The sequence below is a fragment of the Cucurbitaria berberidis genome (genome assembly GCF_010015615.1).
Source record: "Cucurbitaria berberidis CBS 394.84 unplaced genomic scaffold K460scaffold_2, whole genome shotgun sequence".
Classification (NCBI taxonomy): Eukaryota; Fungi; Ascomycota; class Dothideomycetes; order Pleosporales; family Cucurbitariaceae; genus Cucurbitaria; species Cucurbitaria berberidis.
The window spans coordinates 6,147,219-6,172,693 of record NW_024468936.1 but is presented as its reverse complement, the minus strand read 5'-3'; the positions used below and the strand labels follow the sequence as shown (position 1 = coordinate 6,172,693).

The window sequence follows — 25,475 nt, the reverse complement described above, 5'->3', positions numbered from 1 at the left end:
GCGAGAAAGAGAATACAGAAGAAATAAAAATAAGGAGCCCGTTGAGGCAGTTAACGCAAAGTCCAAAATGCGCCACATACCACAACGCTACCGGCCCCTCCTCACAACCCTCCTCATAATATTCAGCATACCAATCTTCCTATACCACCTCCTGCCTCCTTTCGCCCACGCAACGGATACCCTTTTCACCAACCTTTCTACCAAGCTCCCCGCCCAACCACCAAGACCCTCCTCCCTTTGCACCAGTGAAATCGGCAACGCGCGCTGTTGCAGCTTATACCTAGATGCCTCGCCCTGCACCGACGAGTGCAGAAAGCAACATGTCGATCGCGAGACGCTGGCACTGACACTGGCGTACGAGCAGTGTGCTGATTTGTGCTTGGTCGAGTACACTGATTTGTGTCCGAGGGATGGGGAGGGAGGGAAGAGGTTGAAGGCAGAGTTGAATGCGCCTTGAGAGGGGTGGTGATTTGGTATATATTATACCACTTCTACTACTTGCTACTTCGACGACTCCTTCCTTCGTTCTTCTTGGGTGGGTTCTACGACTGCGCGATCACCGGCCCGTGCTGTGTCACTGTGGCGCTGGGAAAGCGAGGAAGATCAGGGGGTTGGGTTGGTTCGGGTTAAGGCGAGTGTGCCGCCGGGTCGGTCGGCACGGTGCGCGCATGGCTGCCGCACTTCCGTTCGTTATCAAGGCTATCAAGTACAGAGGTGGGAGGGATCCTGAAGAGATAGCACGTTATTTCGACTACGTTGACGACGACTATTAGGGTTTGGGAGATGTATCGCATGGGAAATGTGGTCGTCATGAGATGGGATGGATATCTAAGACATACCGCTAGGCTAAAGCGGCAAGATGAATCTTGGTTTACTGAAGATGATAAATGGATGGAATAATGTGCATATGCAGACGGAAGAATTAAGAGGTCGCAGGTCAGGATAGGAGATAAGGAAAGAACGATGATGATGAGGGACAAGGTTAAAGAGATGATGCGTTCTATGCGCGGGTAAGGCCAAAGAGTATCAGGGCCAGGACTATGGAACGCCTTTACCTAGATCTCTATCAAGAAAACTTCTCCTGCCGTCTCCGTTATATCCTTCTCTTACCTACACACCGCCAGGCTCGAGTGGATGACCATGTCTCTGGTATATAAGCCGATATCCCTCCCACAAGATCTCGACACCTGCACGGCAATCTCTAGATCAATTCAGATCGACAACTATGCCTTTCGAAGATGGCAAACCCTTTCACCTGGAATGCTCTGCAATCTGCGTCTATTCCACGAATCGTCTCCCTTCCAACACCGACCTGCAACACGTGCAAGAGGCCTCTTCAGTGGGTCATGATTCGTAAACGAGCACCCGGAGGTTTTGGAAGAACTACCTACGTTGCCGTCAGAAGTCGACATCGTACAAGCGCAGTAAGAGACCTAGAAGTGACCTCTCTCACCCCCAATATCCACACAGTTTCATAAAGTGCAAGACAGAGTCACCACTGCATCACAATATCACTAATATCGCAAAAATACTTGCTTTGGATTGTCCTCTGGCTACCCTACCGACAGCGAAGGCTTATGAACCGGGTGTGCAGTCTATGGTGACACGTATCCCACAGAACAGTTTTCTCGACTTCAGGCTTGCTTGCATACGCCTCAGCTCTGTCAGGGATGCTTCGCAGATTGGCAATTCCAGCTGGGATTGTATTGTATGTCCATCAGAAGGATGCGCCAACCACTTATCTCACGAATAGATGAAGAAATACGCTCCAGAAGAAGTCTACAACAGGCAAGCCTCACCGAATCCTACCGATCTCGCTCTAATTCAAGAGTAAATGTTCCGGTACTGCCTCCGCTCCGGTTGTGAGTCAGGCCAGATCTACGACAGTGGCGTTGAGGGCAACATCTCCCGTTCGAATGCGTGCGACTTTCTCACCTTCACTATACACGACGAAGCGTTCCACGCTGGCGAGACGTGCGAAGATCACGACAAACGCAAAACAAGCCAGCGCAATGTAGAAGATGATGCGAGCGCCGAAGTAAACAAGAGCACGACGAAGAAGTGTCCGGAAACGACCTGTGGGGTGAACATCGAGAAGAACGACGGCTGCGATCACATGACGTGTAAGTTTTGGTGTTGTTTCATGGGTGGCTTGCGTACGGCAGCAACATCTTGCTAACAAGGGTATTAGAGGCCGCAAGCTCCACTTCTGCTGGCAATACGTTGCTCCTTGTTTCGGACCGAGGGGTATATTTACAAGCACATGAGCCCAACTGCATGCACTGGAGGGGATTGCCGAACGCTGCACCTCCACAAGCACACCCTATGCCTGTGCCACTGGTAGCTCCTCCAACACGTACTGTTGACGCGACCGTGAAGAATAATGATCATGACCTCGGAAACCCTTTTGTCCTCCAGCAACAGCAGCAGTAGCAGGAGGAGGACAACGAGACGATTTATCTCGTGTGATCTAAGCTCTCATCATCTTGTTGTAACACCGCTTTTACGATTTGCAGAGAGCTTCCGAGCTTTACAACTTATTCTTCTCTCTCTCTAAGCTCTCAGGACAGGTCGATGAAGATGCTGTTGAAGAATTGGCGGGTCCAAAATTCAATTTCAAACCCCTAGGCAATGTTTCCGCAGATGATATGGTATGAGTAGAGACGCAGGGCACACGAACAACAACGGTGTCGGTGAAAGTAAAGCCTCAATACCCCTTGCTTGTAAGCTATCCGCTGAGAAATGATGTTAGAAAAGCTAGACGGCTGCTTTAGAGTTAATTACAAAAGTACGGCGGGAAATCAGGTGGAGTTCTGGGAGCCTTTTCGTTTGACTGAATCATTTCATGCCTGATTACGACACTACCTTAGTACGGCGATACTGATTGTGGACTTAGAGAATCATTATGTCAGACTTTCATGGAATGGCCTACATTTCTCTAAAAAGAAAATTGTGCTAAGGAAACAGTGCGCTCTCAGGTTTTCTGCATGGGTTTGATTATGATACATTTTTTCAAACCTCATCATGTGTTTGGCCCCAGACCTAACGAAATATCCATATCCTGCAATGTCATATCTTACTCTGCTCCTTGCGACTTTTAGTCACTCCGCTTGGCATTATACTCATGGGCGATTATTGTGCAAAGAGCTCGGCTGTTGTATGAGCACTATCTTCATTGCGAGTCTCTCGCTTCAGGCATGGGGGAAACTTTGACCGTTGCTGGGGGCCGTGTCCCTAAACCTAGACGACAGCCTACGTCGCTTTCCTCGCCCGATCCGTCCACACCGAGCCAGTGACGTTCCTTGTATGGCTGGCTGGCAAGGTTCCGACAGGCGCTGCACGCCGGACACCTTCACACGAGTTCTGTAGAATTCCCTTAGCCCCCGGCGCTATATCAGACACCGCCTACAGCGCCATTTCAGCTTGCCGAAATGCAAACCAATGCATAGCTCTACCTCGACCTCGACCTCAACTGCATAGCTGAGCAGGATGGTTCTCCAAATTGGCAAGCGGGAGCTCCGTGCTCTGGGAATACTTCCGCCAAACAAGCGTCGACGGTTCCAGTCACCACAAGACGAGCCTTCCACGGCTGCAGATGCACTCTTCCAGGTTTCTGAGGATGCTGATACGGATAACCAGCAAGGCACGGGAGCTCGGATCGATCACAACGCCCAACCTCATGTCGAAAACCGCACGGGAGCACCACGTATAGCCTTTCCAGAGATACAAACTGTCTACAATCTGCAGCCTATCGACAGTACCGAAGTTCAGGCTACGAAAAGCACTCTGGGGAAAGAGGAGAATCTCAAGCAACGAGAATGCTCCGTCTGCACGGAGACCTATCCACTAGCTCAATACCCTCGTCTGCAAGACTGCACGCACGATCCTGATGTGTGTCGCAATTGCTTCGCTGAGTGGTTGAGCAATGAAGTAGGAAGTGCCGCTGTCGACCGTATTGAATGTCCTTCTTCACAGTGCAATGCTGTATTTTCCCACGAAGATGTTCTCAAGTACGCGTCGGTCGATGTCTTCGAACGGTAAGTTTCTACTCTCGTATATTATTGTTTCGCACAAACTGACATCATCAGCTACGACCAGCTTGTACTACAGAGCTTCCTCCGCAACTAGCCCGACTTCCGCTACTGTCTTCGACCTGGATGCCCTTTCGGACAGAATCATGACAGTGGAGCAGAAGGCAACAACATCTTCCGTTGCAACTCTTGCGGCTTCCGCGTATGCACGACGCACGACCTACCTATGCACGACGGCGAAACTTGTGAACAGTACGATGAGCGTATGCGTTTGGGGCGGCTGCCATTTGCAGAGCAGGAACTGGCGAGCCGAGCCGAGATTCAGAAGATCTCCGAAAAGTGCCCTGGTCAAGATTGCGGATATAACATCCAGAAGACTCAAGGATGTGATCATATGACTTGTAAGTTTGATCATGGTACCCCTGAGTGATAAAGACTCACCTAAATCCTATAGGCAGCCAATGCAAATTCGAGTTTTGCTACCAATGTGCGGCTCCATACCGCGGCAAGGAAGGTATCAACAAGGTTGGAAACAATGCGCATGCACGAACCTGTCCGCATCATACAGCCAATCTGAAAGTCCAAGGCGGAGGGGCACCCTATGGGATGAGAGGTCCCTACCCACCCCATCCCAGAATGATAAATCAGCAAATGGTATCAAAGAAGGTGTCCATGACCCCTGAGTCTTCGCCTGAGTCTTCGCCTGAGTCTTCGCACGAGTCTTCGTTTGATTCTTCGTTTCAAGGAATGTCTGAGATATTGCACGGGGCATCCACGAAAGGGCGCGCAGGAGCGGCCGTGCCACCACCCAAACGTGAGCAAGATATGAGTCGAGCTGACTTTGTTGGAAGTAAGAAGTAACGCCGAGAAGCTACTTCGATCGAGCATACTGCAGACAACAGCCAGTTAGCACTTGGAGGCCCCTCCAAACTCGCCGACGCAGCGGATGGTGGGGAAGCTTCAGGTGAATGTGTGCCTTCTATAAATCGAACTTCCTCGGGCTCACTAAATCCCTCTATCCGCGGCGAGAGCCCTTCTGGTGCATCCGGAAGCGAGCAGGTCCAGGAAGAAGGATCCCATTCTTTGGAGAATTTTGGAGGACGCCTGCCTGATTTGGACGATAATGACGATCTTTACAACTAGGTCCGGTGGTATGGATACCCAAATACGGGTTCATAATGCCTGAGACACTGACAATCGGTTCAGAGTTGGCAACAAGAGTTGGTCGCATTGGACTTGGGAGGATACGTTTACGGCTTGGACGCTGGGGAAATTAGTGGATTGTAGAATCCAATAACTCCTTATCCTATTCTGAATACATCGACCTCACAATGGAATTCCATTCTCACACGAGTGTTAGATTTTTTGTTGTTGTGACTTCTCTTTCCATAGAATGACGAAGTTCACTGTCTGTGCTTGTAGTCTGTCAAAACTTTACTTATAATCTCCGTAGGACTAAATTTTGACAGTAGACCTCTATGACTGTAAAGCGCAAGGAGTCATGAAGTTGTATAAAACACCGTTCGGGCTCCTAGCAGTTTCCTTTCTCAAAGTTCCTTCCACTGACACCCGGCGACGAAAACTTCCACAGACTGCAATTCTACTCCCATTCCCAGTCTCATTTGTATCAACAGATATCACTTATCACAGGCAATTGCCTACCCCGACATCTATACCTCATGTCTTCCAGCAGAAAAACTCAAACATCCCCCACCGACGATGCCCTCGGGTACGACAGCCCCACTGCAAAAAAGGTCGTTGCAAAGCTACGATCTGCGAAGAGAGACTCAACTTGGGACCATATAAAGAGAGGATCAGTTAGTTCTGAGACTGTAGCTGCAACTATGGGGAGCGACGACCGCGCCGATGCCAAAGATTATCATGGAGGCAGGAATGATGACGGTCGATCTATGATGGGGACGGAGCGACCGTTTACGGAGGCTGCGGTTAATAAAACTGCACCACACACTAATAAGAAAGGGGAAATAGAGAGGTAAGTGGTAGTGTAGGATTGAGGCTTGCCAAGGACGATGTATGATGTAGTACAAATATAAACTGCATCACTATGATATAGGCACTGTTAAACAATGAACAATTCAACCATTATGGTCACCCTAAGGCGACCCTTCACCTCAAACTTGGAGTTAAAGATACCTGGCATACGTGCTGATCATGACTACATAAGGGTGTTCGGTGCAGGAATTAGTCGCTATGCCCGTAGTCATGGAGAAGCATTTGCATAATAACTTCCTAAAAGATGAAACATTAGACTCATATGGTTCCTAATACGGATACATACGTAAGGGTTCAGGCTGACACGCCCACCTACGGTCAGTCACTTGTTATGAAAATTGTTATGAACTCGAGTGAATGAACCTGGCCAGATTAATGAGAACACGATGGGGTTTCTTTCTAGCAGTCTATCAATCAAGTGAGCTAGATGAAAAAACGCGCATGGGTAGAATTTCCTTCTTTAAATTTCGATTAAGAAAGCTCGTCACACAGAATCAGACTGTGGCCGCCCGTGTGACGAATCTCAGTACTCAAAATCTCCACAGTCAGTATCTTAGTGCGCTAGGCTTTCAAAACTCGCGCCTGACGCATCTCTTGTCTGCAACTTCAGAGTCATGGCGTAATATAATAAGTTGCTTTTTAAATATCCTTCTTCATCTTCTTCATATCATTTTTCGATACACTACCTCTACTGAAAGTTTTACGAACAGCAACTATTTCTCAATACCTACTTCGTCGATATTCTTCATAAGACTTAGCATCTACCTCCGCTCAGCCACACCAACATGTCTTTACCCGACGGTCACGATAGCCCGCATTATAAAGAGTATCGTCGAAAGAGCGAGGCAGCGACCGGAGGAAAGGAGCCTAATAAATTCGATATACCGGGGCAATGGGACTTTGTCTCGAAGAGCGAGGCGAAGACTTCTAGCGTAGCTGCAACCGAAGGAGATAATGACAAGCTGGAAACGAAGGAGAAATCCAAAGAGGGTGCTGATGCGGAGTGGGCAAATATCCCGAGGATGACAGTGACACCTGCCACCGTGGCTGCAACTGATGGCGGCGATACCGACCCGGAAACCACCGAAAATGACGATAGTTTTCACGGTGGAAATATAGCACCTAGGCATCTAGCTCCTATCAAGGCTACAGCCAAGTTTACTTACAAGAGCATGAAGAAGGAGAGTGAAGGAAAATAACTGGATATAGGGTGATAATTTTGGTAGATGGTGACCGATGTCACATTTTACAATGATTTGTCAGAAACCTGATTGATGATATTTTGCCTCGGACCTTGTGACGTGATGTAGTACGGATAGCTTCTGAAGAGTATAAAGTGGGGTCCTAATCTCCAGTCTGTGCAACTAGTCATTCCCTGAGTCCGTGCATTGCACAACACATCGCACTGTTACTCATCATATCTATCGCTGAGTATATATAGGGAAGCATTGAAAAGAACGCCGTCTCATTTTGATCTATTGATCAAAAACCCTTCAATATATCCCAACAGGATATTCCTGTTCCTATTTCTTGTTGACCTTAAAGGCTACTGTGCACCTTACTACTCACTTGCGAGTCAGCGTTAATAGTGCCACAAAATTAAGAACTGACTTCGACTTAAGCAACCTTGACTAGGATATCTATGAGGAGTCATAGATTCATATAAAGTCGAGGTCCTGATCTTACATTCTGTACAGTAATTGGGAGTTCTCATCGTACTTCTCAAAACCTATCTTCGAATACACGCCAACCGCTTAAAAATCCCAAACAATACTTCATATGACTTCCACCGAGCGCACACACGAGCCCTCCGTTACCGAAAAGCAAGACTTCCGAACCGAGAATGTTTACATGGGAATTAAACATAGCGCAGGAGCGGACGAAGAGCAAGAACACGGAGAATATCCTCATCCAGAGACGAAAGAGCAAACGGTAGCTTCCAAGACCGTGGCAGACAAAGGTAGCGATCAAGATTCAGCGGATGAGTCGGCGAACAAAAAGTCTAGACATACTATTCCCGAGGGTTTTTATCAAGCAGATGGGCTTCACAAGAGCAGAATCTTCCCAAACCGAAGGATCTAGGTGAAGATGAGGACCAAGGGCAAGATGTTGAGTAAAACACTGTAAATGGCAGATTGATTATGAGGAGGACCTTCCCTGCAACCAAACAACTACTCTCTTACCAACCATCATTTGAAGTGAGACCACATATTGCGGTGCGCTTTTGAACCACTTTTATGATGAATTCGAATGGATTGAATTTGAGGCGAGAACGAAGTGTCCGATCCTAGTATACCTATGCGCACATAGTGTACGCGCGTTACACAACCTATAGTCGTTGGAGCTTCATCATATCCACGCATACTGTTTGCCTACTCTGTAAATTCTCGTCTTTGGTCCACCAAAACCCTCTCTTTGTGACTCAGGCGATTCACCGCAGTGAATCACTCTAATGGGACTTATCATTATTACTAAATTTTTTATTCGCCTCTCTAGAGCCAGCCCCAAGTGTAAAGATGCTCCGAACGATCCGCCCGGGTGAGCTTTACAACTCCACTTCTGCACTTCTCTTAGCCGATCCTTCGTGGGTGGCCTGATCAGTACCCACTTTGTGCTTCATCTCTTTCAACGCAAGGCCTATCGACGTTGCATCCCAGTTTTCTTTACGACGTCCGAGTCTCCACGTTTCAACCTTCAAGCAACATCGAAAATAAATTGGTGGGTAATTCGAAATAATAAGGGTTCCAATTATCAATCACACTTACCTAGGTACTGCGTAGGAGTTGCGAATGTTAGCGCCCTCCTCTGTGCCCCAATTCTGATGCGCTAGCGCTTACATGCGTTTAGGCATCACGGACTCTCATTGGGGTAGTTTCTCGGGTAGCTACAGTACTAGCTCTTGGTCGTACAGCATGTCAGCACGAGCAATAAGAAGCAATGGTCTCTGTTTTCGCCCGTTTTTAGCGGGGGCTAAGGCCTATATAATCTCGAAATCGCTCAAATCCCCGCCGTCAATTAGGACGAAAGACTACAACGACAACTGTCAGCAAAATGGGAAGTACCGTTGAATCTCCGGGTCATGACATCGCGCAAGCGCTTGCGAAGCATGGCGTGAATGTTGAGAACGTCGCTAAGAACGGTAGTAGCTCTCCGGTAAGTTAATCAAACCTGCCACGGTAAACGCTTCCCAAATATTGACTTTGCAAAGGTATCCGTTCTGAGCTCTCTCTATCCCAAGCTGATCGTATCCGACACCGATACCTGGCGCAAGCAATTCTTCTCTGCACACCAACAGTCTGCAAAGCCTTCACTTATCTTCCAACCAACTTCTTCCAAGGATGTCGCCATTGCACTGCTCCTGTGTCGGCAGAGCAATACAAAGTTTGCTGTAAAGAGTGGTGGGCATGCGGCGATGACCGGCGCCTCTAGCGCTGATGAGGGTATTGTGATTGATTTGAAGAACTTGAACTGCGTTGAGTTGAGTGAGGATAAGAGTATCGCGAAGATAGGCGCTGGAAATAGGTGGGAGCATGTTTTTGAAAAGTTGGCGAAAGATGGGCTTGCTGTAGCTGGCGGACGCTCAGGTGATGTTGGTGTTGGGGGGTATTCGCTTGGTGGTAAGCAGGCGCCTAGCTCAAACGCCCACTGTCTAGTGCTGACGGTCATTTAGGCGGCATCTCATTTTTTGCTTCTGCTAGGGGGTGGGCATGCGACAACATCCGCAACTTTGAACTGGTTACCGCAGCTGGAGACGTTCTCGATGTAAACTACCAGTCTTACCCAGACCTCTTCTGGGCACTGCGCGGCGGCGGCTCAAACTACGGCATTGTAACTCGCTTCGACTACGAAACTTTCCCGCAGGGCGACATCTATGCTGGCAACGTGTTGTTTGACTACGAGCACAAGGATGCTGTCGTCAAAGCCTTCACCAGCTTCGCCTACAACTCGGATCCGAGTTCGGCTACATGGCTAACCGTTGGGCATCACGAAGGCAAGAGGCTACTCGTCACATTGGCAATGTACGCAGAGCCCACGGCAGAGTTTGACCTTATGAGGGCGTACGGTGCCATTCCCTCCCTTCATGGCGGCCAAAAGGTACGCAGCATGGCGAGCATGGTGCACGAGATAGCCGAGGGACAGGCGAAGGATCACCGGCAGAACTACTGGAATCATACGTTCAAATTTGATGCCGAATTCATTGACTGGTTAGTCCAAATGTATTTCACCGAGTTTGGGCCGTATGTAGGCAAGTACGAGAGTGACCTGGCATCCGTATTTGTCATGCAGTACTATACGAAGGAATCAATTCGGTATATGCATAGCGAAGGAGGTAACTGCTTACCTCTGAAGGAAGACGAGGCGCCGTATGTAAATCTCCTGATACCGACCGCTTGGAAGCATGAGAAAGATGACGATTTTGTTTTGGGATTATCGAAGAAAATCATGGATTTGGCGGTGGAAGAGGGGAAGAGACGGGGATTATTCGTGGATTTCATCTATATGAACTATGGGAGCATGTACCAAGATGTGCTGAAGGGGTATGGAAAAGAGAACTATGACAAGCTAAAACGGGTGGCTGCGAAGTATGATCCTGATAGCGTTTTTCAGACCCTGACGCCGGGGTACTTCAAATTTGGCGGGGCGCCAGCATGAGTATCGCCATACCTAGGAATCAACATTCAAGCGCCTCAAACTTCGATGTCTTTTTCTTGTTGCCCATATAACTGCACTCAAAAGTTATGGTAGAGGTAGGTGGTCATTATGGTTCCACTACTCAACACGACAAGTTTATGCTCAACTGCTCACGATCGGGCGGAAAGCAATGATATAAAGCTTTACTAACGATCATGTACGATGTTGAAACTAATATTACCCCGGAAGCCAAATAGTGACTATACGCGCTGTCCAGGTCTGTAGCCTAGATATTCGCCGTCCCTGAATATATCGCCTGTGCGCGCAACTGGGGGCGGACTTGGGTCATTCCAAATATGCGGATTTGCTGTTGCAAATCTCTGTATCCACGTTTCGAGTTCATCAAGATCCGGTCGATCCTGCACAGCCCACTGCAGGCATGATGTAACGACGTCTTTCAAATCTGCAGAGTAATCTGCAGCTTGTCGATAAACTGTCTGTATAGGGAAGATGGACGTCTCTTGCATGGGACCGACATTGTATCCAGAGACTGGAATGGACTGGTAATGATCCGTCGTATAATCCTCCCTTTGCGGACCTCGAGGACCACCGACGTATTCCGGATTGCCAGCCATTAGATTCCAGATCGTAGCGCCAATATTCCAAATATCTGTCTTCTCACCGATTCTTATTGGTGGATCGCCGATTGCGTCTTGATGCTCCTATGCAAGATTAATACCTGCCCATTGAATTGTTTTGAGAAACACAATACGTACTGGCGCCCACGCAGTATTATCTGCGCCAATTAGATATTCCTGAGGATTCTCCTGCGAGTGTTCAGGAAGGCCGGGTCGCGCCTCCATATCGAAAAAGGCTTGCCCGAAGTCCGATAACACAATCTGGGGTCGCTACAGTTCCGGGTTAGTGGTGCTGACTTATTGACAACAGGGTACGCAGTTTACCGGAACTCCGAGGTCTCCTGCCTCTTTCAAGAAGATGTTTCGCAAACTGATGTCTAAATGAGTCACGGGCTTCCAATCCGCGAACAAGTCCTCGCCCATATCAGGTAACGGGTGGTCAAAGCCTGTTCGCAACACACGGCAAGCCTTGACAAGAGATACAAGAACGTGCCATATGAACCCTTCCGGAACAACATGTGGGCGTTGCATAGTGTCCAGTTCAATCATATTAGCCCATTGGAGAGAGGATTGAATATCACCTCCAGGGTAGTACTTGAGGTAGATGCGATACCTGCGCCGGTGCATCATAAGTCGGTGGCTGTAGTGTTTAACAAGACGCTTTCGGTCTGCTTTCCTAAAGAGATCACCATTGTATCCCCTGTGCTCGTCAACTAGTTGGTGAATGCGAATCTCTCTTGGAAGGTGGTTGCGCCAATATGAAGGATCCCGCCACTCATGAGGCTGTGGTTTTGTGTCCTTGATGACTTTTCGCTAAGAAAACCATTAGCTTTACCATAATAATGACTCTGGGTTGCACACTTACTTTGCGAATGTTACGATTATGATCAATCTGCACCCATAAGCCGGCGCTCCCAAATGCCCCAGCACCAAGGAATTTCACACCGTTCCAACTCCATTCCTCTAGTCCCGCCTTGAAAAGATTGAAACGACCGAAGCTGTCAAGAAAGGCAGCTCGAGCTACAAGGTCTCGGGAGCTAAGAGCCGCATGCGTGGGCCAGTTACTAGTGTCAGGGTCTTCTGGCCATGGCAGGGACGGCCAGAACTCGAACGGATAAAGCAGAGAGTTATCCTTACGCAATGCCGCAGATGATCCAGCAGTTGAAGCTGTACCTCCTACACCTGAAGGAGCTTCATGTGGTATAGCTGTAGCTGCACCACCCCCCCTTTCTCCATCTTCTGGGATTGATATCCTACTTAGTGCCGCACTGGCGTTGTCAGGAGCTTCTTCACTCGGGGTTGCTACTTCTCCACTTCGCGCTCGCCGTCCATCTTCACCAGCAGCATCAGGCAACTGTCCACCCCTCTTTGCCGCAGTTGCATTGGCAGCTGTGTATGGCTGGTCGGGAATATGATGAGGGTTGGGAAGACCTGGAGTGAATGCATCATCTGGGTGATTGACCTTGTGTGCATCATAATGCGCTCGAGTTGTGGCACTGCCGGCCCAAATGGTTTCAACTGTGTTATTCTTCCCCGCTAAAATCACATTAGCGAAGGTCGGAGAAGCCATGCGTTCTATATTTGCTTACTGATCGTCCAGTGTGGGCGGTTTATCGCTATCCATGCCTTCGCGTCAAATTTGAAATAGGTCTTGGCCTCTTTGAACGGTGGGCTATGGCGAGGCATGCTTGATAGATTCTAGCCAAACGTTGACACTTTAGGGTCTCATATGCTCATAAACAGGATTATTCACTGCATGGTTTGATATAAGGTTGCAATTAGTGGCGTAAATGAGACAATGATCTTTGTGCTTGTTAGGACAGTCGCTGGGTGCAAACACGGCTCCACCAAATTTCTTCGGCCAACGAATGAACAAAGGAGATCATCATTCAAAACAAACGGTCAGAAGGGGCGAGGTCTCTGTGGCGCAACCTTGTTTCAAAGAAACATTCTACTGCGTTTAGTACCGAGTGGCCTCGCGCATTTCGTCTCTGCTCAGTCTCCGAGAATGTTATCGAGGGAGATTTCTTCGGATCGTCTATGTTTTTTGAAGTTTCCATGCTTATCAAGAGGCCGTTAATACTGCCCACCTACTGCCAACTTCTCCATCTCCCCTGCTATCCTGATGACTACGCCGCCGCATGCTTTTGAACCCGATGGGACCTTCTTTCCAGTGTAATTTTTAGTGGCTGACTTCAATTGCGCAAATGTCCACCGTTCATGCTGTCGATAATCCATACACTGGAGATCGTCAGATCCACCCATAGTCCCAAACGGCCTGTGGCACCTTTTACGAGCATATGTGCTCCATAAAATCTAGTAGTAACACGTTACTTCTCGGGATAACGCAGGCCTGCATCATGCCATCGTCGCTTTCTGCCGTTTCTTTCCTTTGCGGTGTCTCCCGGATCACTGTACTCGATATTTGGTAATGGGTCATTCAGTGCTCTCATATCTGACAAATGAGGAAAAGGCGTGGTGTTCACGTGTGTCTTGGAAGAAGCCCTGGGCGTTTCGCTCTCGTCATCAGCTCTAACATCTCTAACTCCGTCTTCATCTTCAGTCGAAGCAGGTTTACTAGGCGCTGGATCGCTCGTTGTCTTGGGTTCATCAGGTATTGTCGCATCATCGATGGTAAACAGTTGTTGCGATCTTGTCTCTCTCAAATCTACACTTTCTCTGTTTCTCCTCGTCTGAAGCATGGATCCAAAGCCAAGCAAGAGTACCCGTGATCTGCGCTGTGGAAAATGAGCACTAACTCTGTATTTGGTGTTCATTATTCCTTGAAGTTGTTCATACCGTTTGTCCAATTATCTCTATGGAGCTCTTTGATACGCTCACTGTATGCAGTCTTGAAAAAGTCCCTCAGCTCCTTGTATCGTGGCTTGCCATCTTTCGCTTTGGGGGACATAACCGAATCTTTGACAATAGTCCTTTGCGCTCCGACTTCGATATCAATAGATTTGTCGACAGTTTGGGCGTTCTGTCTTGAAAGCATTGCGATCTTTAGAGGACAACTTCTCCTTTGTTCTCTGCTTGTCTCTTCGGTGCGGCACCAAACATTCACAAAGAGATGTGAATAGGTAATATTTGCAAAATCCTTTGTTTTGAAAAGCCATATGGAATTGAAGTTGAGCTGCAGTATTTTCGTACTCTAAGTTCTCTTCACGCTAGTTGCAATGTCCAAGCCGAAGGGCCCACCATACGCCAGCGGGTTACCATACTTGAAGCGCTCAACGGAGACATATTGTGGGGGAAATCGAACGACGTGGACAGGTGGTAAGCGTACCACTAGCCACACTGCGAGCACCTACTTACCGTATTTAGATGATATCAAACTAACCGCCTTGACTATATGGTACGGCGATAGCACGGTACGAGACTACTACAACTCGCGGGTGCGTAAAAAGCGGGAGTATCCTTTACCGGCACCTAATACTATACCCGCGCATCCATACAACCAACAAGACGTTGACCATGCACGGGCACACAAGGCACTACCGCCCTATAGAGACGCGGCTGGACATCCCATACCCCCCTCGCTTCTGCTGCCGCCTGACCCTGGGGTCCAGCGTGCACTACCTCCGCAACCGCGGCCAATAAATCAATATCCGTTTGATTTCTGGGCCCCAATTCCATGGGATCCGGAGCCAGAGGATCCAACGCCCGGCGCAAGCATCGAAGAGATTATAGGAACGGACGAGGACCATGAGGATAACGATCTATGGATGGGTAACAATCCAAATATGTGGCCTGTGGGCGACGAGTCTATGTGGAGGGGTGGAAAGTTTCTTGGTGCAGGGGCCTTTGGCTGCGCAGGACTTTGGTGCGAGGTCAATGCTACCAATCATGTGCAGAGAGTAAGTTTCCTTAAAGTGTGACTCTTCGAGCTTGAGAACTCATAGCTGACTCCGTGCTTAAGCATGTGGTTGTGAAAGAAGTCCGACCACGTGGACGGCAGTGGCGTGACCCCATTCAGTGGCGCGATCGTCTTCCACGTGAGATCAGAATCCATCAAATCGTTGATGGGAATCGGCCGCCTGCAGCCGGCGTACGCGGGCATCGAAATCTTATCCACCATCAGGGATATCGCTTGATGATGGAGCAGCGCCGGTATCGCCTTTACTTGAGATATTATGCAGGCGGGGACCTGTATGCAAACTTCAAGGGGCACTTCCAGATATGGCGGCGCGCGCTTAGAGAGAAAAAGCGGTTCCAGGTCCGGAGATTGGGGAGGGAAAGGGCCGCTCAGAGGAGAAAGGCTAATAGAAAGACGCCTGCTGTAGGCAGAGAAAATGACAAACAAAAAGAAGATGAGGAGGAAGAAGAAGAAGAAGAGGAGGAAGAGGATGAGGAGGAGGAAGAGCCAAGCTTGGAGACAATGGCAGTGATACCAGAAGGGTTCATCTGGCATGTCTTTTCGCAACTCGTCAACGCATGTGAGGTGCTTCAAACTGGTGCGTTTGCACCTGCAGCAGCAGATGCAAATTGGAAAGCGATCACGCATCTCGATATCAAGATGGATAACGTGTTTGTCGAGCCGCCCACTGGAGACGGCTTTCCGAACACAGTACTATCGGATTTTGGCCTCTCCTTTTACCCACTCGAGCATAGTGATGCCACGACCCTCGATAATCCGCAAGAGTACGTTTTCGAGAAGCAGGGAACTAATTACGCACCCGAACACCAGTTCCTGCATGGAGCACCAGGAAATTGGACCATTCTTGGCGAAAAGACCGATGTGTGGAGCATTGGGTCGCTAATATGGAAGTTCCTTGCAAACACGTACATCGCCGACGGTCCACGTCGCGAGATCATATCGGATCGCGGTACCGTCGTGAATGAGTGGTGCGCGGGTTTGCAAGACCCCGGGCAAATGGGAGCACCCGGTGCCACTCCACCCTTTACTGGCTTGTTTTATCCTGCGTTCAGGATGTACTCGGAGGAGTTAAGAAATCTTGTTGCGAGATGTTTGAACTGGGAGCCGCAACATCGGCCAACTCTGCGTGAGATTAGACGGGCGATTGACGAATTTCTTGAGAATAATCCGGCGGTTAGAGACGATAGAGATACCGGACCTTTGTCTATGGCTGCGTTGGACGATGGTTTGAAGATCAACGACGTGTTTCAGTCAAAGAGAAGGGCACCTGTTCGTCTGTAATTGTCGCGTCAGTATCCGGTGCCTCTGAATCCGAGCTGAGATGACACTTAGAACTTGGCGCAATATGATTGAGGGTAATGCGGTCTGTGGAGACAACTGAGAACAGGAAGCGTTGCTTTTGCACCTTTGCTAGGAATATGGCAGGAATCAATCATCGACGCGATAAAATGATGCGAGAAGTATAAGTTCCTGAGGTGGGGTGGTGGTGCCATTCACCTTGTAAATCAACGGCGTCATCTGTGATCAATGGCTGAGGAGAAGCTTCCGGTTCGGGTAGCTTGATATTACGTCAGCACGCACGGTTCACCGCGCCATTTCGTGTTGTCAGGTTGCCTGCGTCAAGACTGTTGTCTCGTCATGTCTACGAGATAACCCTACTCTAAACCTCCAGGACGATTAGTTAGACATTTTCATGCATTGCTAGGTAATTTGTACAATGTCAGAGGCGATGACAACTGGAATGTTGTATCATCAACACCGAGGCTTCAACCTTTGACTGCGGTCTAACAGGATTTCCAAAGCGCCTACGCCCTAGTTGAGCTATCGCTGGTTCTGTGAAAGCTGCGGTCTACAAGGGCGCCTTTCATGCGAAAGTACTAGAGCTAAGGCTTTTGTATTCATTTGATGTCCTCGGGGGGACCAGCTTGTACCAACTTGTTTAACAAATCATGCCACTCCGTTACATTAACCGCAACTGACGATGCTTTGTCTGATTTCTTTATTCGTATCTAGGCTTTGCCTTTGACTGCAATATGAATGTTTTTCTTTGTTTCGTAGCGCCCATAGTCATTTCCTGGTGTATAATTAATACACTTCACATCCTTGATTGAACAGTTCAGATCCGCTACATGCCTACATCCGACTGTTGCAACACCGCTTTTGCAATTTTCAGAGAGCTCACCAAGCTCTATAACTTGTTCTTCTCCCTACAACCGATTTTCACTTATTCTAGAAGATATCTCTTTGGCTCCTCGATCGTGCTAACAAGATGCCTGGACCGCCCTTCAAACTTGTGTACTGTTATTTCCGGTACGATGCTGACGAATTCATTGACAACAACAGGCCAGGCTGGAGCGAAGGTAGGCTCGTACCCTACCACTACTTTTGTGCAAACAGCTGACGAAAATGAAAAGATGAGAAAAAGAACACAATTTCTACGATATGGGCAGGAGATGCAGCAGTAAAACTGCATTATGCTAGGAGTAAAAATAGAGTAACCAGCCCTGGACTTCCGATTCCGAACCCAATACCCGATACTCCATTCTCGGAAACTCAAGCGGCTGAAGCAAGACGTACGAAAACTATGCCAACGCAGCCAGTGGCACCAGTGCAGGCTGATCTAGCAGTCCAGAATCCTATACTTAGCCAGGAGCCTGGAGGAGCAACTGGTCAACAAGTTGGAGATAGCGGGCCAATAATTCCACCCTTAGCGCCACAGAACCAAAGCTTTGGCGTACAAGTTGAAGCGAACGTTAATATGTTGCCATACAACTTTTGGCCGCAGCTCCCGTGGCCGAGCGAGCCTGAGTTACCAGGGATCGACCTACGTACTATAAGAAGTGCGCCAGATTCGTGGCTATCTACCAACACGTATTTGTCTTCTATCGATGACGAGACCATGTGGCTTGGAGCCAAATTACTCGGTAGAGGCGGTTATGGGGCCGCTGGACTATGGATAGAATCAAATGATCTGAAGTTAATCACAGATGTAAGTTACGTGAAGACCACTTTACAACGTGGGATAGCAGCTGACAGCTTGACTAGAGGATGGTTATCAAAGAGACCAGCACTTTCAGAGCAAGCCAGTGGCGAGATCCAAAGCATTGGCGTGACAGACTACCACAAGAGATCCGTATTCACCAACTCATTGAAGAGCGTCGGAAGGTTAACCCAGAGATGTGTCGTAGTCTTGTCCGTTTTCGTAATCATCGACTGCTTATGAGGCAAAGGAAGTACAGGCTATACCTAGACTTCTATGATAGCGGTGACCTTTGGCACGCCATGGCCGGCCACGAGGATAATTGGTCCCAAGACGAAGATAACCGTAATCCCGAGAGCTTCCTTCCGCAAGCTTTCGTTTGGTTTGTCCTAGGATCTCTTGCTGCGGCTTGCTTGGTTCTTCGAAACGGTACCACGGCAGAAGTACCTATTGATGGGTGGAGACCAATCACGCACCTGGATCTGCAACTACCGAACGTTCTCTTGGATACTGGGAATGGAGAGGCGCCCATATCGATAGAACAAGTACATGGCGAAGTTGCACAGGAGACGGGGAAGGAACCCAAGATATCGCTAGTAAGTCAATCGCACGAGTTGAGCTGACAATACTAACATAAGAAGGCCGTCTTCCCCGTTTTGAGCGACTTTGGTATGTCGTTTTTCAGTCTTGACAACAACGGCTGCCCGCTGTCCGATAACCCAGAAGACTACATTGTCAACCATATTGCAACTAGGTACCCGCCTGTAAGTAACTCTCGTACACATTCTCCTTTGCTATTTTCTAGTGATCTCCGCGCTAAAACATCGTTAGGAATATCAATATCAAACGGGACCCCCTTTTACCCTGCTCAACGAGAAGACAGACGTGTGGGGAATCGGTCGCATAGCATGGGGCTTGATAGTGAACAGACAAGATAATCATGGTCCGGTGCGAGATATCAAACCCGGCGTACACACCGAGTACGACGGTTTCATTCCAGTATCTCTCGACACGCAAGCGAATAGAATGATACACACCGAATACGCAGTGTTATCAGGAAATCAGAACTTCCCAGCGGCGAATGAATATGAACGCCAACTGAAGTACCTAGTGCGAGGTTGTTTGAACTACGATCAAAATAACAGACCGACCCTTAGGGCGATTCTGGAGGCCGCGTCGATGTCATTGAGAGGAAACGATTTAGCAAAAGATAACCTCGAGGATATGGAGGGACTTGGGCTTGAGCTTCCCATAAATGATGATTTCGCAATTGGGAAGCCTTTCAAGACGAAGCACAGGTCGTAAGACCACTCCGACAGTTTGGGTATATCCGGAGAGGATGGTTGAATATTGTAACGATCTTCAGGCATACAGTTTAGGCCAACGTGTGTACTAATATGTCAGGAACCAGGTGCTATACCAGGGAAGCGGGCACTTGAACATGCTATTTCTTGGACAAACCGAGCTGCTGTGCACCTTCGCGTCAATTTCGTTACATTGTTTATAAAAGCGGCGGTTCTCTTTTCACGCCTCCTTAGTGTGGCGTATAGACTTTTCATTCATATGTTATTCGAAAGGTGTTTTTGACAAAGAACCTTGACCATGTGCGCCTCTTAAACACATCTTCGGCATCTCCGTTTGCGGCTTCCTTTGTCTTCCATAGTACGCATTGTCCCTGTATCCAATAAATCAAAGCCACATTTCCCAACAAGTAATCTGCAAACTGATCATGTCGAAAAAGAACACTAAGAACCCAGGTGACAATGTCACCGGCAGAATACTCTTCAACTACGCTATTCGACGCGTGCTTCGTTTTCGGGGCTTGGACTGGACCCAAGAAGAAAGGAAAAGAACCTACGGCTATTTGTGGGATGATGATTTCAAACTTCGCCAGTTATTTGAGTCAGCAGCGACACCTGGGATAAGCAAAGAAGATATACTCGATGGAACTGCAACGTTTCCTACATGGGACGACAGTATCGTGCCTGACCGGCCATGTACAGTAGAGCGCATGTTGGCCGCGAAAGTGCGGTGTGACTCGGGAATGCAGAATGCGGATAATCCATATGGGTTGAAAGAAGCGCCTTTGATGAAGGGAAGGAAGCGCACAAGCGAGAGATGACATGGCTGGATGCTGGAGATGGCTCAAAGAATTATGATGGGGACTCTGGTATTGCCTCTGGTGCTGACGGTATTGGCGATCAACACCGTGTCACACCAACGACTGATGAGAAGCTCCCCTCCGCTAAGGAAAGAGAGTCGCCAGATCTCAAGCTTGCCCTTCTCGAAAAGCGACTAACTGATCTTGAAAACAAGCTCGTCGCATCTGAGACCGCGCGCAAACATTTAGAAGATGATAATCACATTTCGCAGAAGAAGGTCAAGCAAAGTATCGAATCCTATCCCTACCCATTTTGGCCTGACTTGCCGTGGGGAGAGTCTCCCGATGGCATATCGGAACTTGAGACTCCTCTCAATTGGTCCAGGGCACATCCCCGACCAGAAAAGCAACCCAAGGAGAGCGTAAAAGCTTTCACTACAAGAACACAAGAGTGGGAAACACGACGAGAAGAAGCAAGAACAAGGTGGCTGCGATCTCGACTACACAAAGACCTCCATAACGATGAAGAGGAAGCAACATGGCAGGGTGCGCATTACCTTGGAAGTGGTTCTTGCGGATGTGCTGGGCTCTGGGTCAAAGTCAACAAGAATAAAGTTATCAAGGATCGTATGGTGATGAAGGAGGTGGCCCCGCCGTGGTTTCATTGGAAGAACCCGGATGAATGGCGAGGCAAACTTCCTCGTGAAATCCGGATACACCAGCTTATCGACAGCACACGTACAGGAGATTCACACCAGAACATTATCCGGCATCGCGGCTATCGGCTTATGATGAGATTGAAAAGATTCAGGATATACACGGACATGTGCTCAGGTGGACAGCTAGCAGACGCACTGAGTGACCGCTGGGAAACTGATCCGCGGCTCTTCGACGTTCCAAAGACCAGAAAGCAAAAGCCATTGAAGGTGCTTCCAGAAGCGTTTGTTTGGCATCTCTTGAGCGGCCTGGTCAATGCGTGCTTGGTTCTGAGCCAAGGGCGTGAAAACGAGAAGGTTGAGGGCTGGAACCCAGTGGTACACAACGACTTACATGCCCCGAATGTGCTGCTAGAGAAAGACTCAAATGACCCTACAGTACGTGCTGGATATCATCCTCCGAGAACTGCTGATAGAATAAGCTAACGCCCGCCGCAGTGGCCAAGAATTGTTGTAATGGACTTTGGACGCGCATTCTACAACCTCCACCCAGAAAGAACCATACCCATCTGGAAGAAAATGACAACCCTATTGTCTACCGCATCGCACACGACGATGGTCGCTATCCTCCCGTACATCTCACCCGTCTATTGGTCTAGCACTATGCTAACAAGCTTTAGGAAACTCAAAACACCCGCACCGTACCTACCCGCATAACATCCAAGTCCGACGTCTGTTCCATTGGTATGCTCATGTACGCTATCGTATGCCACCACTACAGCAACACTGGCCCGGTCCTTGACTTTGGTGGCCATAGGCTTGTCAATGCAGCACCGTTCGATAGCAAAACCGAGTTGATGACTGGAGCGTTGTTTCCCGTGGCTCATCCAAAAGATGGGGCATATACGACGGCTTTGCTCGATCTGGTCAAGAGGTGCTTGGAGTGGAAACCCGAGGACCGACCGACGTTGGGTGCGTTGAGAAAGGAGATTGACGGTGCGATCGAGGCGGGAGCGTTGCCGAAGACAAATCCGCAGTTGTATGAACCGGACCCGTTCAAAGAATGGGCACTCGGTAGGAAACACCGAACTCCTTGATAAAAGGAGGGATGTAATCAACGAGTAGAAATGCCCTTACCTGAGAGATTTGTTCTAAGAATCAAGCAGTAGTTTATCGTTGGTTGGTGCCTACGCTCACGGATTGTAGCGAGGGCGAAGAATCCCACTGGGAAAGATGGATGATTCGCATAAGCAGAGGGAAAGCATATGTAAAGCGCACGTACGATATTCGATGTAGTGACCGTCATCCTAGCCTATGTGCCCCAATAATTATCCATGTCCCGGACTCTGAGTAAGTAAAAAAAACTATAAGGAACAATGATGACATGTTGAGAAGAAGGATTGTATTGCCAGTAAGCTTGCTGACCGCTCTCGACCTTGTAATATGTGCCCTGTTCGAAAGTCTTTAAGCCAAAGTAGGACTCTGGTGGACCCACCACTCTCCGTTATTATGCCTAGCTTTGATGCACCCAGGTTGGATATGGCTTCGGCGCTGGACGCGGAGGCGCCTCGTGTGGCCTCGTAAGCTTGCTCTGAGATGGGCCTGTCGGATAGGGCTTAGGAGCCGGACGAGGCGGCGGCTCATTCGTTGCCGTGTTGGCGCCGTCACGAGAGAATTTCGGGGGTAGCTTGAGTATGGTGTAGAATTGGAGTGCGTTCAGTGTGTCTATACCGCTCTGGTGGGGACCAGTTGGATAAGGCTTCGGAGCAGGCGGAGGCGGGGGCTTGTTTGACGCAATAAACGGCGAATAAATGGATTTGGCGACGCTATGGAGTACCTGAGTGTAGACTGCAATGAAGGGTTTGTTGAATAAACTGAGTGCCACCGTAAGAAGAGTGGGTGCGTCTGAGCCTTTGAGGAGTGAGTCAAGAGATAGGCTGTTATGATGGAAGGCCGTAAAAGAGCCAACACCATCGTTGTTAGTGAGAGATCGCAGCTTGGAGAAGCCACGATCATAAGTGATCGCCGTAGGTGGAGCAATAACTTCTTGTTGATGAAAAGCGTCGAGTGCGCGAAGTAAACACTTGAGCGCATGAACAGCTTCTTTAGGTAACACCTGGAGCCCGGGGTAGGCCAGGCTAGATTGGATCACGTGAACAAAGGCGAGGGTGCCATTCTCAACGGCGCCATCATTCTCGTCCTCTATGAAGCCTTGTTTCGGATAAGATTGTTCGTCGTCGTCCGCTGAACCATGGAGAGCCTGTACCAGTCAATCGAGTCCGTAACAAAAGGGAGCGTGAGGCCGCGCTGGCTGTGAACGATAGATCCAAAGGCCTTACCAAGAGCGACGGGCCCATGATTACTTGTTAGGGACCACAGGGCTATGTTGACATTGACCAAGGCGCTGAGTCGACTTGCTGTGCCGTGTTGGGCAGCAGCGATCCGGTGTCGGGCTGAAGGGGTGAGCCAGTTAACCCGTCGAGCACTCTTGTGAGCATTTACGTGGCAACTCACAATAACTTGAAGACCTGCGATGCGTCGATATCAGAAGGCGGAACTTGATGCAGACGGAGAGGTTGGTGTTGTTTGGCTTAGGCAGCAGCTGGAGTGAGAAGACACCTTTAGCGGGGCATCAGCTTTTACCCTCAAGACATACACCAACCTTGCCACCTCGCTACACGGCTAGGGGAAATTCAAGGATGCAGAAGCACTCGTTAAATCTTCTTTACCACTGATAGAAGAGAAGTTTGGATCGACGAAGGTGGCAACTCTCGATACTATGGAGTTTCGCGCAATCCTTCTGCTTCATCTGAAAGAATATGCATCCACGCTCAGCGTTGCAACTAAGGTCTACAAGGCACCAATGAGCATGCTCGGGTACAATCACGATGATACTCAGAGGAGCCTTCAGCATGCTAGAGACTTGGCGGAGAATTGTGAGGAAAAAAGAATGCTAGGTCTATTTTCTACGCTTGTGTCAGTTGCTGTGAGCTAGGCATTACTGTATTAACTTGAGTGCAGTGACATTCTTCCTTTCCACTCATTCTTCCTTCGTCACTACTGCAGTTTATCAAGACGATTTCCTATATTCAAATGCAACGCTTCATAATTTGAACTTCTGCTGCACTAGCTTTTCGCTCAATGCCCACAGTCGCTCTGCAACCTTTGGGTCGGTCGCATGTGGCGCGGCGCCAAATATCTGGCAATCATGCAGCAATACCCCCTTTGGTTCTGCTCTCTATCTTAGTACCTTGTCGAAAAATTTCAAATAGGCAAAGACATACCATCTAAAGCAGGGTCGAGCGCTGCAACCAGAACGGTCGCTGCACCTTGATCATGATTCTTCCAGAACGGACTCGTTTTCCGAATAGCAGCCTCGCCATCTGGGTCAAGGTCTCGGCTCAGCCCCGTCCATATCGCTACCCATTAATCAGTATCTTTCTCGAGTTTCATCATACCAACTCCACTGTCAAGAAAACTTACATCCCGGGTGCACAGCATAGCTCGCAACGCCCTTCCCACTTAAGCGCTCGTTCAAGGCGACCGAGAACAAAATGTTCGCCGTTTTTGCCTGCCCGTACGCTACAAACCCGATGTACCCATCGTCTGTACTTTGTTGGAACATCGGCGGCAGGGGCGCGTGCATTTCCTCGGGTGGTACTTCATCTCCTAACTTCTCTAGGTTGTAGTCTGAGAATCGGATTGGACTGAGGCGATGGCCAAGACTTGTCAAATTGATCACGCGTGTGGCGCCTGTTGCATTGGACGAGGCAGAAGTGAGTAACTGAGGTATGAGTAGATTGGTGAATAGGAAGTGCCCGATGTGGTTTGCGCCAAACTGGCCTTCGATGCCCTCTCTAGTCCACTGGCGCTTTTGTGACATGAATCCCGCATTGTTGATTACCAGATCCAAGCGATTGGTTAGCTGGGCGACTTCGGCTGCTGCAGCTTTGACGGAGTCCTGGGACATGAGGTCTAACAAGACAGTTTTGACATGAGTGTCGGGGTACGCATCTTTGATAGATTTGACGACTTCATCGAGCTTGTGCTGGGTACGAGAAGCCAATATCAGGAGTGCGGGTGACTGGGAGGCAATGCTGAGGGCGATGGAGGAACCGATTGATTCAGGGGAGACACCTGTGATCAGTACTAGGAGATGGTCAATAGATATGATTTGAAGAGAGACGTGAGCAATGTACCATTCTTGCCGCGGATTCGCTCTGCGAATGTTTTCGCGACTTCGAGGCCACCTGTTTCCTTGTCCCACTCAGGGTGCGTCAATGTCGTCGTCATCTTGGTCTGCGTGGGATGGTATCGCAAGGCTTGCCAGCGATGCTATTTCGTCGGTAATGTATTATCAAGCCCCACTAGAATCCTGCAGACTTCTCATCACTGACACCTCGCTGATGGAACATTCACTGATGGTCCAAGCTCCCACACCACCCTACAAGCACTAAGAGTATTAGGACGCATACATACGGCACATTATGCATAATATGAGGTTATCAAGTGTAACTTCTGCCCACCGACTCCCTCCGTAAACG

The 25,475-nt window shown here is 48.9% G+C and overlaps 10 protein-coding genes across 10 annotated transcripts; 6 read left to right on the top strand and 4 right to left on the bottom strand.

Annotated features, from left to right (window-relative positions):
- The first annotated feature begins 1,656 nt into the window (after positions 1-1,656).
- Positions 1,657-2,288, top strand: K460DRAFT_87810 (uncharacterized protein). Its single transcript, XM_040938770.1, has 2 exons — positions 1,657-2,123; positions 2,192-2,288. Coding segments are annotated over exons 1-2 (291 nt in total). The 5' UTR covers positions 1,657-1,834; the 3' UTR covers positions 2,194-2,288.
- A 1,201-nt stretch (positions 2,289-3,489) lies between these two features.
- On the top strand, positions 3,490-5,174 carry K460DRAFT_404485 (uncharacterized protein; the record flags this gene model as incomplete). Its single annotated transcript, XM_040936733.1, has 5 exons — positions 3,490-4,037; positions 4,111-4,283; positions 4,325-4,432; positions 4,486-4,881; positions 4,942-5,174. 5 exons carry the CDS (start codon positions 3,490-3,492, stop codon positions 5,172-5,174), a joined length of 1,458 nt encoding a protein of 485 aa, XP_040791811.1.
- A 3,844-nt stretch (positions 5,175-9,018) lies between these two features.
- K460DRAFT_394116 (FAD binding domain protein) lies at positions 9,019-10,735 on the top strand. Its single transcript, XM_040935973.1, has 3 exons — positions 9,019-9,197; positions 9,253-9,661; positions 9,715-10,735. Exons 1-3 carry the CDS (start codon positions 9,096-9,098, stop codon positions 10,695-10,697), a joined length of 1,494 nt encoding a protein of 497 aa, XP_040791810.1. The 5' UTR covers positions 9,019-9,095; the 3' UTR covers positions 10,698-10,735.
- A 201-nt stretch (positions 10,736-10,936) lies between these two features.
- K460DRAFT_354115 (uncharacterized protein) lies at positions 10,937-13,000 on the bottom strand (the record flags this gene model as incomplete). The annotated part of the gene is made up of 5 exons (XM_040931763.1): positions 10,937-11,398; positions 11,453-11,584; positions 11,639-12,127; positions 12,180-12,850; positions 12,904-13,000. The coding sequence occupies 5 exons, from the start codon at positions 12,998-13,000 to the stop codon at positions 10,937-10,939; spliced, it is 1,851 nt and encodes a 616-aa protein (XP_040791809.1).
- A 644-nt stretch (positions 13,001-13,644) lies between these two features.
- Positions 13,645-14,312, bottom strand: K460DRAFT_404480 (uncharacterized protein; the record flags this gene model as incomplete). Its single annotated transcript, XM_040936732.1, has 2 exons — positions 13,645-14,096; positions 14,156-14,312. 2 exons carry the CDS (start codon positions 14,310-14,312, stop codon positions 13,645-13,647), a joined length of 609 nt encoding a protein of 202 aa, XP_040791808.1.
- Positions 14,313-14,493: 181 nt separating this feature from the next.
- Positions 14,494-16,475, top strand: K460DRAFT_404479 (kinase-like protein; the record flags this gene model as incomplete). The annotated part of the gene is made up of 3 exons (XM_040936731.1): positions 14,494-14,593; positions 14,642-15,174; positions 15,237-16,475. 3 exons carry the CDS (start codon positions 14,494-14,496, stop codon positions 16,473-16,475), a joined length of 1,872 nt encoding a protein of 623 aa, XP_040791807.1.
- A 790-nt stretch (positions 16,476-17,265) lies between these two features.
- On the top strand, positions 17,266-19,479 carry K460DRAFT_428748 (uncharacterized protein; the record flags this gene model as incomplete). The annotated part of the gene is made up of 5 exons (XM_040938298.1): positions 17,266-17,554; positions 17,609-18,183; positions 18,240-18,770; positions 18,813-18,938; positions 19,006-19,479. The coding sequence occupies exons 1-5, from the start codon at positions 17,464-17,466 to the stop codon at positions 19,477-19,479; spliced, it is 1,797 nt and encodes a 598-aa protein (XP_040791806.1). The 5' UTR covers positions 17,266-17,463.
- A 424-nt stretch (positions 19,480-19,903) lies between these two features.
- On the top strand, positions 19,904-22,028 carry K460DRAFT_404477 (uncharacterized protein; the record flags this gene model as incomplete). Its single annotated transcript, XM_040936730.1, has 4 exons — positions 19,904-20,200; positions 20,275-21,369; positions 21,414-21,563; positions 21,612-22,028. 4 exons carry the CDS (start codon positions 19,904-19,906, stop codon positions 22,026-22,028), a joined length of 1,959 nt encoding a protein of 652 aa, XP_040791805.1.
- Positions 22,029-22,444: 416 nt separating this feature from the next.
- K460DRAFT_404476 (uncharacterized protein) lies at positions 22,445-23,288 on the bottom strand (the record flags this gene model as incomplete). Its single annotated transcript, XM_040936729.1, has 2 exons — positions 22,445-23,191; positions 23,271-23,288. The coding sequence occupies 2 exons, from the start codon at positions 23,286-23,288 to the stop codon at positions 22,445-22,447; spliced, it is 765 nt and encodes a 254-aa protein (XP_040791804.1).
- Positions 23,289-24,034: 746 nt separating this feature from the next.
- K460DRAFT_385116 (NAD(P)-binding protein) lies at positions 24,035-25,227 on the bottom strand (the record flags this gene model as incomplete). The annotated part of the gene is made up of 4 exons (XM_040935528.1): positions 24,035-24,162; positions 24,216-24,350; positions 24,415-25,080; positions 25,131-25,227. The coding sequence occupies 4 exons, from the start codon at positions 25,222-25,224 to the stop codon at positions 24,035-24,037; spliced, it is 1,023 nt and encodes a 340-aa protein (XP_040791803.1).
- Between the last annotated feature and the right edge of the window lie 248 nt (positions 25,228-25,475).